General features: G+C 46.3%; 1 protein-coding gene across 4 annotated transcripts in view; it reads left to right on the forward strand.

Moving 5' to 3' along the window:
• PHACTR4 (phosphatase and actin regulator 4) overlaps positions 1 to 12,311 on the forward strand; it is an 858,314-nt gene that overhangs the window by 632,499 nt on the left and 213,504 nt on the right. For all 4 annotated transcript variants that reach the window (XM_069622940.1, XM_069622942.1, XM_069622941.1 and 1 more), the window contains one exon: positions 10,446 to 10,895. In XM_069622940.1, the coding sequence (XP_069479041.1) occupies positions 10,446 to 10,895 (450 nt within the window). The remainder of the gene's footprint in view (positions 1 to 10,445; positions 10,896 to 12,311) is intronic.

The following is a 12,311-nucleotide window of genomic DNA, read 5'->3' on the forward strand; positions in this document are numbered from 1 at the left end:
GCTCCTGCCTTTTCAGGAGACAGCCAGTTTGAAAAGTTGAGGTAAATTCTTCATGATGCCAGAGGTTTGGACACTTCTCTGGAAGTGGAATTTGGCGGGCCTGAGTCTGGGGCTCATGCTGAGTCATCATACAGGAGGTTCATGGCTAGGGGTATCTGGGCTGGTCCAGTTCTCCTGATGATTTTGTGCAAGATGATCTAACGGACATTTTAGACCAAGGTCAGTCCTCTGACCTGGTGTTACCTTTTCATATGACATTACAGAAAAGGGTGGCAGCTGCTTGGCAATCTCCGGAATCTCTTCCAGCTGTTAACCAATCGTTAACCAAAAAAATACTGCCCTTCCGGTAACGACTCCAGCTACCTTTCATCTCACCCCACTCACGAGCGTTTGGTGGTTCAGGCGGCTACGGCCACCTCGAGGCAGGCAGCGTATCCTACCATCCCTCCTGATGGGGACGACATACGCTATGATGGTTTGGCATGCAAGGTGTTTTCCGCGGGGTGTATGGCGTTGAAGTCAGCCAACTCCACTTGTGCCTTGGCAAGATTTTCACACACTTTGTGGAATTTTCATTAGCGGCTGAGCATATTCCCGAGGGGGAAGAAAGGGGTGGGTTCCTTGCTCTTGTTCAAGATGGCAAGGATGCCATGTGTGAATCCCTTCAGTCGGGTTTGGACACGGCTGACCATGTTAGCTGGTCCATGTTTGCGAGCACCGTGATACGCAGGTTTGCGTGTAGAGTGCGCTTGAAGATGGACAGTGCTGCCAAGTAACCTTTAATGGTACCCACTTGAAGGCACCTTTGGGCCAAAGAAAGTAAGAAAGGCAAAAAACCATGGGAACGGAACACTGAAAAGGATGAACATTTTGTTCTCTGCACCAGTCACAGAATTTACGGCAACGGTACAGGGATTTTGTTGCTGGCCGCCTCACCCTTTCAGATACCAAGCGTGAACGTTGAGGGTCCCGACCTCTGGATGGAGGACCCCAAACCCGACACACCACCCCCCGTCCTGCCCCAGAGCCTGCCCCACCGCCTGCCCCTCCAAACCACTCCCACCTGCCCTGACCCCAACCCCGGTCCGACTGCCCACCCGCCCCACCCAACCCCAGACCCATTGCCCACCCAACCCCAGTCCCACCACCCACCCGCCCACCACCACCCCATGTGAATCCATGTGAATCCCCCGCTCGCCTGAGATACGCTGCCACCACCACCATTAGCTTGGTGAAGACCCTTGGGCGGAGGTCAATCCGAATGGCGGGACCCGAAACTGAAAGTGCGAGTTGCCAGCCGCAAACCTCAGGTACTTTCTGTGTTTGGGATGAATCGGCACATGAAAGTAAGCATCCTGTAGGTCTAGAGACACCAAGCAATCCTGAGTTTGAAGGGCCTGGAGGACTTGAGAAAGAGTAACCATCTTGAACTTGTCCTTCCTGAGAAGTTTGTTTAACCAACGAAAATCCAGGATGGGTCTCAATCCTCCATATTTCTTTGGAATCAAATAATGTGGGGAATACCAACCCTTGTTCATCTCCGCTATAGGCACCAGTTCTATAGCGAATTTGTCTAGCAGGGTTAAGATTTCCTGCATAAGGAGCGGATCCGGAAGCTTCAAAGAGATTCCCCGATGGATTATCCTGAGGCCGCTTTAGGAAGGGAAGGCAGTAACCGTGGGCTATTGTATCCAGAACCCAAGCATCCGAAGTAATGGCTCGCCATTCTTCGAGATGCTGAGACAGCCTGCCCCCAACCGGCGAACCATGGGACATGGCCTCATGACTGTTTTGAAGCGGCTGCGGCAGCGCTTGAAGGCAAAGAGGCAGCTGCCTGAGCGGCTTTTGCCCCTCTTTCCCAGACCACCACGGGTACTTTTTCTCTGACCCCTTTGACTGGCAGCTCCTCTCGTTCTACCAAAAGAGTAGAAACGAAATGAACCTCCCCTCCACTGCTGTCCCGTAGGACGAAAAGGGAGAAGTTGACGCACAGCTGCGTTCAAAGATTTTGCTGCAGCTTTTGAGGTCTGCAACCTCTCAAGGCTCTCGTCAGCCTTGCTGCCAAACAAATGCGTGCCATCAAGGGCATGTTCAAAAGACGGACTGGTTTGAAGACTGTTCTTACTTTAAGATTCCTTTTTGGTTTTACAATTACTTAAAGGCCTCACGAATGTGTTCCCGTCTGCCCTTTCCAGGTGCCGGTTTGGGATCTGAATCTGGTTTTGAAATTCCTTATGGGTGCTCCATTTGAGCCATTGCACTCTTGTCCTTTGAGGTTGTCTTTCAAGACGGTGTTCTTGGTTGCGGTTACTTCCGCTCGCAGAGTTAGTAAATTGCAGGCACTCTCCTTTAAGCCCCCCTTTATTGTGTTCCACAAGGATAGGGTTGTACTAAGGGAACGTCCATCCTTTCTACCTAAGGTAGCGTGAATTTCATTTGAGCCAGAAAGTGGTTCTTCCTTCTTTCTATCCTCCACCTCCTGGCAAGGATGAGGAGCGACTCCATAGGTTGGATCCTAGGAGAGCTCTCAGCTTTTATATTTCTAGGATGCCCAGGGTCAAAGTGAACAATCAACTCTTAGGCGTATGCTGGTCACCGATTGGCCCAGGCTGTTACAAAACACACCTTTTCCAGATGGATTATCCTCACCATTACTGAATGCTACCGTTTGGCGGGTAAGAACCCTCCTGATGGGTTGCAAGCTCATTCCACTAGGGGCGTGGCTACTTCCACAGCCTTGCAGAGGGGAGTTTCTATTCAGAACATTTGTGATGCAGCCACATGGGTTTCTATCCACACCTTTGTTAAATATTACTCCCTTGATACACTTCATGTTCAAGATATGGCCTTTGGTAAGGCGGTTCTTTATTCTGCCATCTGATTGTGTACTCCATTCTTTTCCCTCCTCCATTTTCGGGTACTGCTTTGGGAGTCTGTCAAAGATGTGGAATGCGTTGGAGGACACAATCCATTCGAAGAACAAGTTACTTAGCAACTGGTAACGTTCTTTCGACTGGATGTTCCTCCAACGTATTCCACATCGCCCTCCCAGCCTGCCCCTCTGGAAAATTTCCTATGCGATTGCAGTTTACGTTTCCGCAAGGGAATGTGCAGTCAAGCAGGCATTGGATACGTGCATGTCACACGTTATGGGGGGAAAAAAATAAACTGAGGCTATGGGCACCTATTTATAACAGCCGGTGACGTCGCCCTCGACAGAGGCCTTCGAGGGACATCGATCCGATGCCATCAACGCAGGACACCCTCTGCCAAAAAAAAATCCGAACTACACAGCTGTGGACATTACATGTCAAAGATGTGGAATATGTTGGAGGAACATCCAGTCGAAAGAACGTTACCAGTTGGTAAGTAACTTGTTCATCTCTCCCGCTACACTTCCTCCCACATGTCTAGCCCCACACTGTCTGCGATGGGAGAGACTATCCTCCACCAATCACACCCTACCCTTATGGGACTGGGCCTTGAAACACTGGGGGATCCCGAGGGGTCTAGGTCCATCCACTCCAGTTTTCCACAACCCGGCATTCTCTCCTGGGGCCCAAACCCAAAATTTCAAAGACAGGATCACTTTTAATCTTCGGCCAACATTTTGTGGAGGGCCTACCCTGCATCTTTGAACAATGTAAGGAGGCCTATCATCTCAAGGAGACAGATTCCCCTACATCCAACTCAGTCACTGGTGGTCCCATCCCCAAACTCTTCAAGCCGCGATACACCCCTACTGCCCTTGAACGGTGCAGGGGAGAACTACCGACCTATACAAACGCCTACAGGTGTATTTGTTTTATTTGTATAGCGCAAACCAGGCCCGGAGGCTACCGGGCGCATATCTTAGCAACAGTGGTTACATAATATTACGACATTTCAGGTAACATTTAAATTGACATAGTAATCAAGCACATTGGTAGTTTGTACATGTATACATAGGTAATCAAGTATTCAGAGTGCAGCTTAGTCATCAGATGTGACTAGCCAATGTTTGGCTTTGTGTTTGAAAAAATTCAGAGAAGGAAGGTTTCTGATAGTAGGGGGGGACAGAGTTCCACAATTTGGCTGCCAGAACTGGAAAGCTGGATCCACCGGCTGTTTGGAGCTTGTATCTAGGGATCATTAGGCTCTGGTTGAGGGTAGATCTTAGAGATCGAGATGGGGTATACTGCGTGAACCGCGAGGAGAGGTAGATGGGGGCCAGGTTATTCATGCATTTGTAGGTCAGGGCAAGCTATTTTAGAGAGATCCTTTGGGTGACTGAAAGCCAATGGAGGTTCTTCCTGGTTTCCGAGATGTGGGCTGATCTAGGGATATTAAGGGCTGCTCGGATGGCGTTGTTTTGTATGACCTGGAGTTTGTCTAAGTTGCCTTGATTAGTGCCTTGGTACAGTGCATTGCAGTAGTCCAGTTTGGACATGACCAAAGTTCTAGCAAGGATTGTACAGTTATGAGTGGAAAGAAAAGGGCGGCATGCTGTGATCAACTTGCATGTGTAAGCAGCGGCGGCCGCAACTGCCTTCGTTTGTTTGTGGAGGGAGAGGGTGGAGTCGAGGTAGATTCCGAGCGTTTTTGTATCTTTAGAAACGTTTATGGAATTTCCGTCAATATTAAAGGAGCTGAACATTGGATTCAGCTTGTTAAGTCTTTGCTGTGTGCCTAGGATGACTTCCTCTCCTCAAAGGCTCCATATATGGCACAGTGGGAGGCAGACTTGGGACGCCACATAGAGGATCAGGAATGGGTGGACATATGGACGAGGACACACTCTTCATCCTCCTGCATCACAAACAGAGAATGTGCATATAAAATACTACTGCGTTGGTATTATCCCCCGCTTAGGCTCCACTACATGAATCGGGCGCTGGATCCCTCCTGCTGGAGACTCTGTGGTCAGCTGGGCTCCTTTTTCCACATGTGGTGGTTATGCCCAAGGTAAAGCAATTTTGGAAACATTGCCCAACCACCATCGAAAACATTACCCATATAGCGATCCCATTGGAGCCCGAACCTGTTCTCCTGGGGTCCCCAATTCTGGGGGTTTACTTCAGATCGGGGAGCAAAGCCAAGTTGATAACTCAATGCCTCTTGGCGGGGAGAATCGTGGTGGCCTGCACCTGGAAATCAGCTGAGGGACCCATTATGATTCTGTGGTGGGGGAAGATGTGTGATATCCTGATCACAGAGAAAGTGACTGCAGCTAGAGCTGGAATCCTACATAGTTTCCTAAACATCTGGGCTCCATTCCTGGATTACGACAAGGACTTCCCGGCATTAACATATGAACCCCGGGAGGCTCAGAGAGTCCTTGGTGCTGAAGGGGTCCCCCAAGGGGAAGAGAGGCCTGGGACTGATATGGAGGACTTGAATAGATGAGACACGGTCCCTCTTCAAGGAACGGGGTGGAAACCGGGGGATATTTGCATACAGACATTGCTTCTTTTTGAAATGTCTCATTTATCACCTTGCAATGGTTTAAAATAAACATATTTTTTAAAAAATGGCTTGACAAGTGCAATTTTGAAGGCATCGGGAAAGATTCCAGAGCGGAGGGAGTCATTTAGGATGGTTCTTGCATGCTCTCCTGCGTAGGTGGACGAGAATATTTGCGGACTGAGGTGGGGCAGCGGTCAGGGGGGGGGGAACCAGAGGGTTTGCGGGCAGATATAAGGTCAATAAATTCTTCTCTGGAGTTTGGTTTGAAGGAGTCAAAGGTAGGTAAGGAGAGGGGTTGCAGGGGGGTGGCTGTTGGATTGGCGGCAGCGGGAGGGGGGGTTGGTTGTTTGATTGGACAGTTTTTGGGATGGGGTGAGGAGGGACAGTTTGTTGTTAAGGGAAGTCGTTCTGTCGAGAGCAGTGGTGTAGAAGTGGAGGGAGAGAGAGTCGCAGAGCGATTGTCATGGGGTAGATTGGACAGAGGTACAAGTGGGTTCGACGAATTCATATATGATTCTGTGGAGTTCTTTGCTGCGGTTTCCACAGTTGAGAATCTGATTGTTTTAGTGGGCTTTTTTTGGCTTTTTGGATTTCTGCTTTGTAGTTGTGATGGTGCAAAGCGAAGGTGGCGACTGTTTTCTGCTTGCCATTTTCGTTCCAAGGATTTTAGTTTTTTGGCATTCCTCAGTTCAGGAGTAAACCATTTGGTCCAAGGCGTGTGGAAGAGGGGCATGAGCGGGGTGATCAGAATTAGAGTTGAGCCATGAGTCGAAGGAGTCGATGGTTAAAGATCCATCAGGGGAGTGTTGTGGGGGTTCTGAGAAGCAGGGCTTCGCCTAGGTCAGAGAATAGTTTCCATGTTATTGTAGCATTGAGAAACATTGCCTTTTCAGATGGTGAGGGCAATCTGCTGCTTTATAACGTAGGATTATTTGCATGAGCTACTTTGTTTAGCGGTCGCCTTCAAGTGATTTTTGATATGTTGCAGTGCATTGGAGCGTGAAAGTGAGAGAAAGCAGAAGTGAAGAGATAAGCATGCATGCAGGACTTGGTAGGAAGGTTGTGGGATAACATTCCAGTCAAGTTGGTGGCAACTGCACACTCCCAGGGCTGGCCTTTTGGGGCGTGTGCTGCTTTGGGAAGTTTGTATTACTGGAGCCCAACTGAGATGTTGGGTAGAAAGACTGATTAACCATTGAGTAGTCTTGCATAAGCAACGAATGTGCCAATCTCATGGTGAAAACAACAATCAACATTGAACACTAAATGCTGAGACTTGTGGCACTTCGCAAATGGAGAGAAACATCTCATTGAGGACTCTGAAACATTTATTTTATCAGATTTGGTCTGGTTTCCCTGAGGAATTCTTTTATTCAGTAAACAACCAAACCAAGCTTTCCCTCCTACTTAAAGACCACAATCATACAACTCATCCTTTGCAGAAAATGTAGCAGATGCAATTGCTAACCTATTGATACTGCTCAAACCTCTAACGAGCCCCTGAGACTTCAACAATTGTTTTAAGGAGCAAACTGTATTGGAACCCAAAAGCTTGAGCTCCTACGTGGCCAGTTTCAAAGGAGCAACACACACACACACTCCAGGCCACACCCATGACACAATGTTCTGTAAAGCAAGCCTAATAACCACCTGCCCACACATTCAGCTACTCTGTAGCAATCATCGGATTCCTTTTTACTATCAACACGCCAATGCATCAGCTCCCGACTCATGAAGGACCAAACGACCACTGCTATGAGAAGCTGGAAAACTCTAAACCTGGAGGAACTCTATCTTATGGAAGAGAAAAAGCACAATCCAGAACTGTTACTGCCGGAAGACATTTTAACAGTGCTACAAAACTAAATAACCAGAGCACTAGAAACAATCGCCCCACTAAAGCGCACAATCGTCGCAGGAAAAGTTCAGCAAGATCGTTCACACCCCACCTACGGGCACTGAAAAAAAGAAATCAAATACTTTTAAAAAAAAAACATGGAGGAAACGCTACATCCCACAAGACCAGGTTGCCTACCAAAAACAGATATGCCAGTACAAAGCATAAATCCCTAATGCAAAGAATCTTTAATATTCTACATGAATCAATAGTGAACCCCATCTGAAGGAAGAGCTTTACTAAATCATTCAGATGAGAAATCGCACTTCATGCAGGAAAATATCGTCACCTACCCAAAAATGGATACTACCACCAACCATTTCAGAAGCAAATTACTAAATGTATAGGAAACCATCAGTGCAGCAATAAGGAATGGAAATGGAAGCAATGTTCAAACCCTGTTCAGTGATATTCAGCCTACAACCTCCGCTTTAAACCAATCTCTGATCAGGGCTTAAACATTGGTGTAACGTAGCAAAAAAGCCAGCACCTCGATTGTCCCTGAACATCTACAAGCATATTCGTAACAAGGAAACCTCTTCTTTCCACTTTCGCAAATGAAGTGCTTGATTGAAACTGGAATTGTAGCAAACGTTTTCAAGAAACCCCCACTACACCACTTAAAATCAAACAATTTTAAAAACCTCAACTGGAGACCCAGAAGACCTTCCAACTTTGGTCCCATCTCAAACCTACCATACCCATCCACAATTTTACAGGGATGTATACAGACAAATCTTGGAGCATGTAAAGTCTAATAATTTGCTAGATTTCGCACAAGTATGTTTCAGCCCTGTGAGAGGCACCGATTCTGCACTAGTTTCCATTTTGAAACACCTTGAATGGAAAATACCACCTCAGCACTCAACATCTCTGCAGTCTTCGACATGATTAACCTTCATACACTAAATAGAGCGCTTTAAGAAACTGAATTCCATAACACAACTCTACAATGTATGAAACCGGTCCTAGTGGACAGAAATCACCTGCCTTCCCCCTTTCAGTTCAAACATACAACCCATTACTTGTGGAGTCCCCCAGGGATCAAGCCTCTCGCTGCTCTTTATCAAAGGGATATAGACATTCAAGAAGATCGTAAAATGTTATGGGCTCACCTGTTAAAATTATGCAGATGACCCGCAAATCATATACAAAATGCCAGATGACGGAAACTCCAGCACCACCCTTCAGCACGTGTCTTGCGAAAATAAAGGAATGGATGACCACCAACTACCTAAAACTCAGCTCAGACGAAACAAATAATGATTTCCTCACTGCACGCTGCACCTGAAACACATCTACCATTTGGATTCTGGAAAGGTGCAACTCCCCTAAACCACGTAAAGTGATCAGTAACCTAAGCACATTGAGGTTATGTTAAAGGATATTTATACTGTGCACTATCACCACGTAGTGGTCCCCTAGTACTCTGTTGGATCAGAAAAGGAAAGAGGGTGGGATGGTTTAGTAAGGTTAAATAGGAAAAAGAGCAAGAGAGCTGTGATTGTGCTGTGGTAGCCGCAGTTCCGTTAACACTGTTGGCTGAGATTCAGTGTGCTTTTCGGTTTGTAGCTGTCATGTGTTGTTGTGTAAGGCTATGTGTGTTGTTTTGTTGTTGAGATGTAGTGAAGTGCGTGTGGTTTGTAGTGCTTTGGAGGTGTGGTTTTGTTTGTGTAGCATGTGAGAGGTGTATACATAGGGGTGAGATTGTTTAGTCGGGTTGGTTAGTGGCATTGCTATTTAGAAGCAACATATGTGCTAATCTTCACAATCCTGTCTAGATGTGGCGCAGTGATAATCCTTGCAACTCTATCTAGATGTGACACATTCATAATTTTGTCTAGATGGGACGCAAGCTAGTATCACAATTCTGTCTAGATGGTTAGCAATGACAGTCCCTACAATTCTATCCAGATGGGACTCGAGCCAATCTTAACAGTTCTGTCTCGATATGATGCAAGTCATTATTGCAATTCTGTCTAGATGTGACACAATGCTAATCTTCACAATTCTCTCTAGATGTGACAGAGGTTAATCCTCACAATCAATTCTGTCTAGATGTGATGCAAGCAGATCTTCACAAATCTGTCTACATATGACGCAAGCTAGTATTACAGTTCAGTGTAGATATGACGTGATGCTAGTCTTCACAATTCTGTCTAGTTGTGGTGCTGGCTCACATATGCAATTTCTTTCAGACTTGCTAGCAGAGAATAAAGTCTACCTAGTTGTGAGATATTGCTCACTAATAGTTATCTTTATGTAAGAGATCTGGCACATCAATCCCTCTGGACAACGGACTCTGGCTGGAATGCCAAGTCAACACAACATTCAAAAAGCGCCTATATCATCTCTGCTCTATCCAGTGGACTAGGCTCTACCTCCCCTTTGCACACAGAGAACTGGGCATCTGCCTGATTGTTTCAAGAATCAAGTACACAAAACAGCATTTACATAGGTATGCCTGACTACCTCCCAAAGAAACATCAATCAATCCAAAACACAGTAGCCAGGCTCCTACTCGGACTCAAGCGAACACATAACATCAGCTTAATCACCTTAATCTCCACACACATGTAAACCAGCCATTTCCACACTGCTGTAAAATAAAGACCCTCTCCTGATACTTACATCATCACAAACATGCACATGTAAATACAACTGGCATACTCTGCCCCAGGCCAACAATACAGGCCATGAGACTGCCCGTCTAGACACAAAGCCTTTATGCCTCCATTTCACACCCTGAACGCTTACAAGCATGCAGAGCCCAGAGTATTTCCAATCTGCAGCCTGAACACACGAGCACTACATTCTTGCCTTTCCCTCTCCTCCCAATGAACCAGGGCCAGCCACTCTCTTCCAGATCCTCCTGAGCGACCAGAGAACATGCATATGGCAGCAATGCACCGTACAATTCCTAGCAACTCTTGATGTTTTGCATTATTGGCACAGTCTGAGTCTTTAGCAACCGTGGTATTTGGTCCTTAAACTGCCAGAGTTCTGTTTATTCTTGTGAATGCCTTTTGAAAGTTGAAGTGTGTTGCCTTTTTGGAGAATAGTGCTTCACTTTATTTTCAAATCCGTTTTTTCATTGTTACAGATTCCAGTGCTGAACAGCACCCCCCAGGTTCTGGGCAGCGTGTTTCAGGCGTCGGACAACTTCCACCGAGTTCTACACATCTTCCCTCGAGTTCTGGGCAACGTCCCCCAAGTGCGGAAGTGGAACTTACCCGTGATACCCATGCTCCCAAACAACCTTTGCTGCCCCCAAAGAGACCCCTCTCTGGCTCCCAGGACCCTGGTGAAGTACGGCCCCGTGATACCAGCATTCACAGTGGCCACAGTAGTGGTGGTCGGACGTTTTCTAGCAGCAGTGCAAGTGGGGCTCCACCTTCCAGCGTCAACACTGAGGCCTCTGTCCCCCCTTCTCCTGCCCCAAGAACTGTGCCTCCCCCTAACGCAACAGCCACCTCAATCCCGAGCAGCACACACAAGCAGCCTCCTGTGCCACCCCCGAAACCAGGGAGTCGAAACAGCAATCCATTACTTGGTGAGTATCCACAGCTATCTTGTGTTTTGATTTGTTTCATTTTTGCTTCCTATCAATAACATTAAGATATACTGCTAATTGCAAATCTCTGCAACAGATTGGGCTAAGTGAGAGGGAGCAGCACCAGACCCCAGTGACTTGGACAGTGGTGTATCTGCAATCGCAAGAATTAATGTATCAAATGTTCCAGATATTTTCTGTATTGACTACACCAATTACTCACTAAAACATTTTTACAGACTTCATGAACGGGGCATTACTGTATGTCTTAGACAATGGCAGTGTTTGTTAAAAAAAATATATATATATGCAAAAATGTAACTACTGACTTTATATTGCATTTGCAGCAAGTCTTTGTTGCCTCCCCAAATTACTTTGTGAAATGCATTTGAGCTCTGCATTTGCTTACTTTGTCACACTATTTACTCAAAGTAGAGGTCTGATCATTTTGCTATAGAGGTCTCGTCAGATTTCCATAAATTGCCCTGTTTCCTTAGCTTAACATTCCCACATTATTTTCTGGTGCTACGCTTGTTTGCTCATCACTGAAAATGTTACCAACTTTTGTGAAGGTGCCATTAACTCCTTGCATCTGTTGTTGGTTTGATTGGTTATTAACACCACTTCACCGCAGTTAATGCAAACTGGTATTCCTTAACAGTTGGACAGTCTAGATTGTTTAGAGAATTTCTGTTTAGAGACTTTCTTTGAGGAGCCATGAAGGTGTGTTTAGAAGAGTGCTATCTTCAGGTGCTTACAAGAGTCTCTGTTGAAGGAGCCTCTTCGACACAATACAGTGGAAATGCAAAGGCAACAGACAGGACAGCTTTCTGAACCGCAGATACGGGGCCCTATACTCAGTTCTGAACTTAAGTAAGGGTTGGAATCAATTTCTAAGTGTCGCGTGGCCAATCGACTATCATGCCTGTAGAACTGGATGATTGGGGACAAAAGATTCCTCATCGGCCCAGGGCCCCAAGACGGACCGCGTTGTTCACATGCTTGCTCAAATTGTTGCTGTGGTCTGTGATGCTTGAACATGTAGCACTGTCGGAAAAAGTCCAAGTCCAAAATGCACTGACGCAGCTGAAAAATAGAATGTTGACACTGTTGGGTAACATTTTCATAGCAATGATAAATCTTCCTGACCTGTGTCAACCCCAGAACTTTTTTGCTTTACTGGTGGCTTATTTTTCCTTGTACCTCAGTGAGTGGAAACATTTTTCCACACTTGGTGCTTTACTCTCTTTATGGATGTCGTTTTTAAGACTCTCCCTAGTGTCTTTTTGATTTTATCCTCTTTGACAACTTTTGGCACATACTACCTTTTGTTGCTGGGTTGCCCTTGCGGCTCACCTTTCAAACTTTCTTTTACTAACTTTGTGAGAACTACAGTTCCCAAGGGTTGAAAGGATA

This window comes from Ambystoma mexicanum, chromosome 11 (assembly GCF_040938575.1).
Source record: "Ambystoma mexicanum isolate Mex_15411 chromosome 11, UKY_AmexF1_1, whole genome shotgun sequence".
NCBI lineage: Eukaryota > Metazoa > Chordata > Amphibia > Caudata > Ambystomatidae > Ambystoma > Ambystoma mexicanum.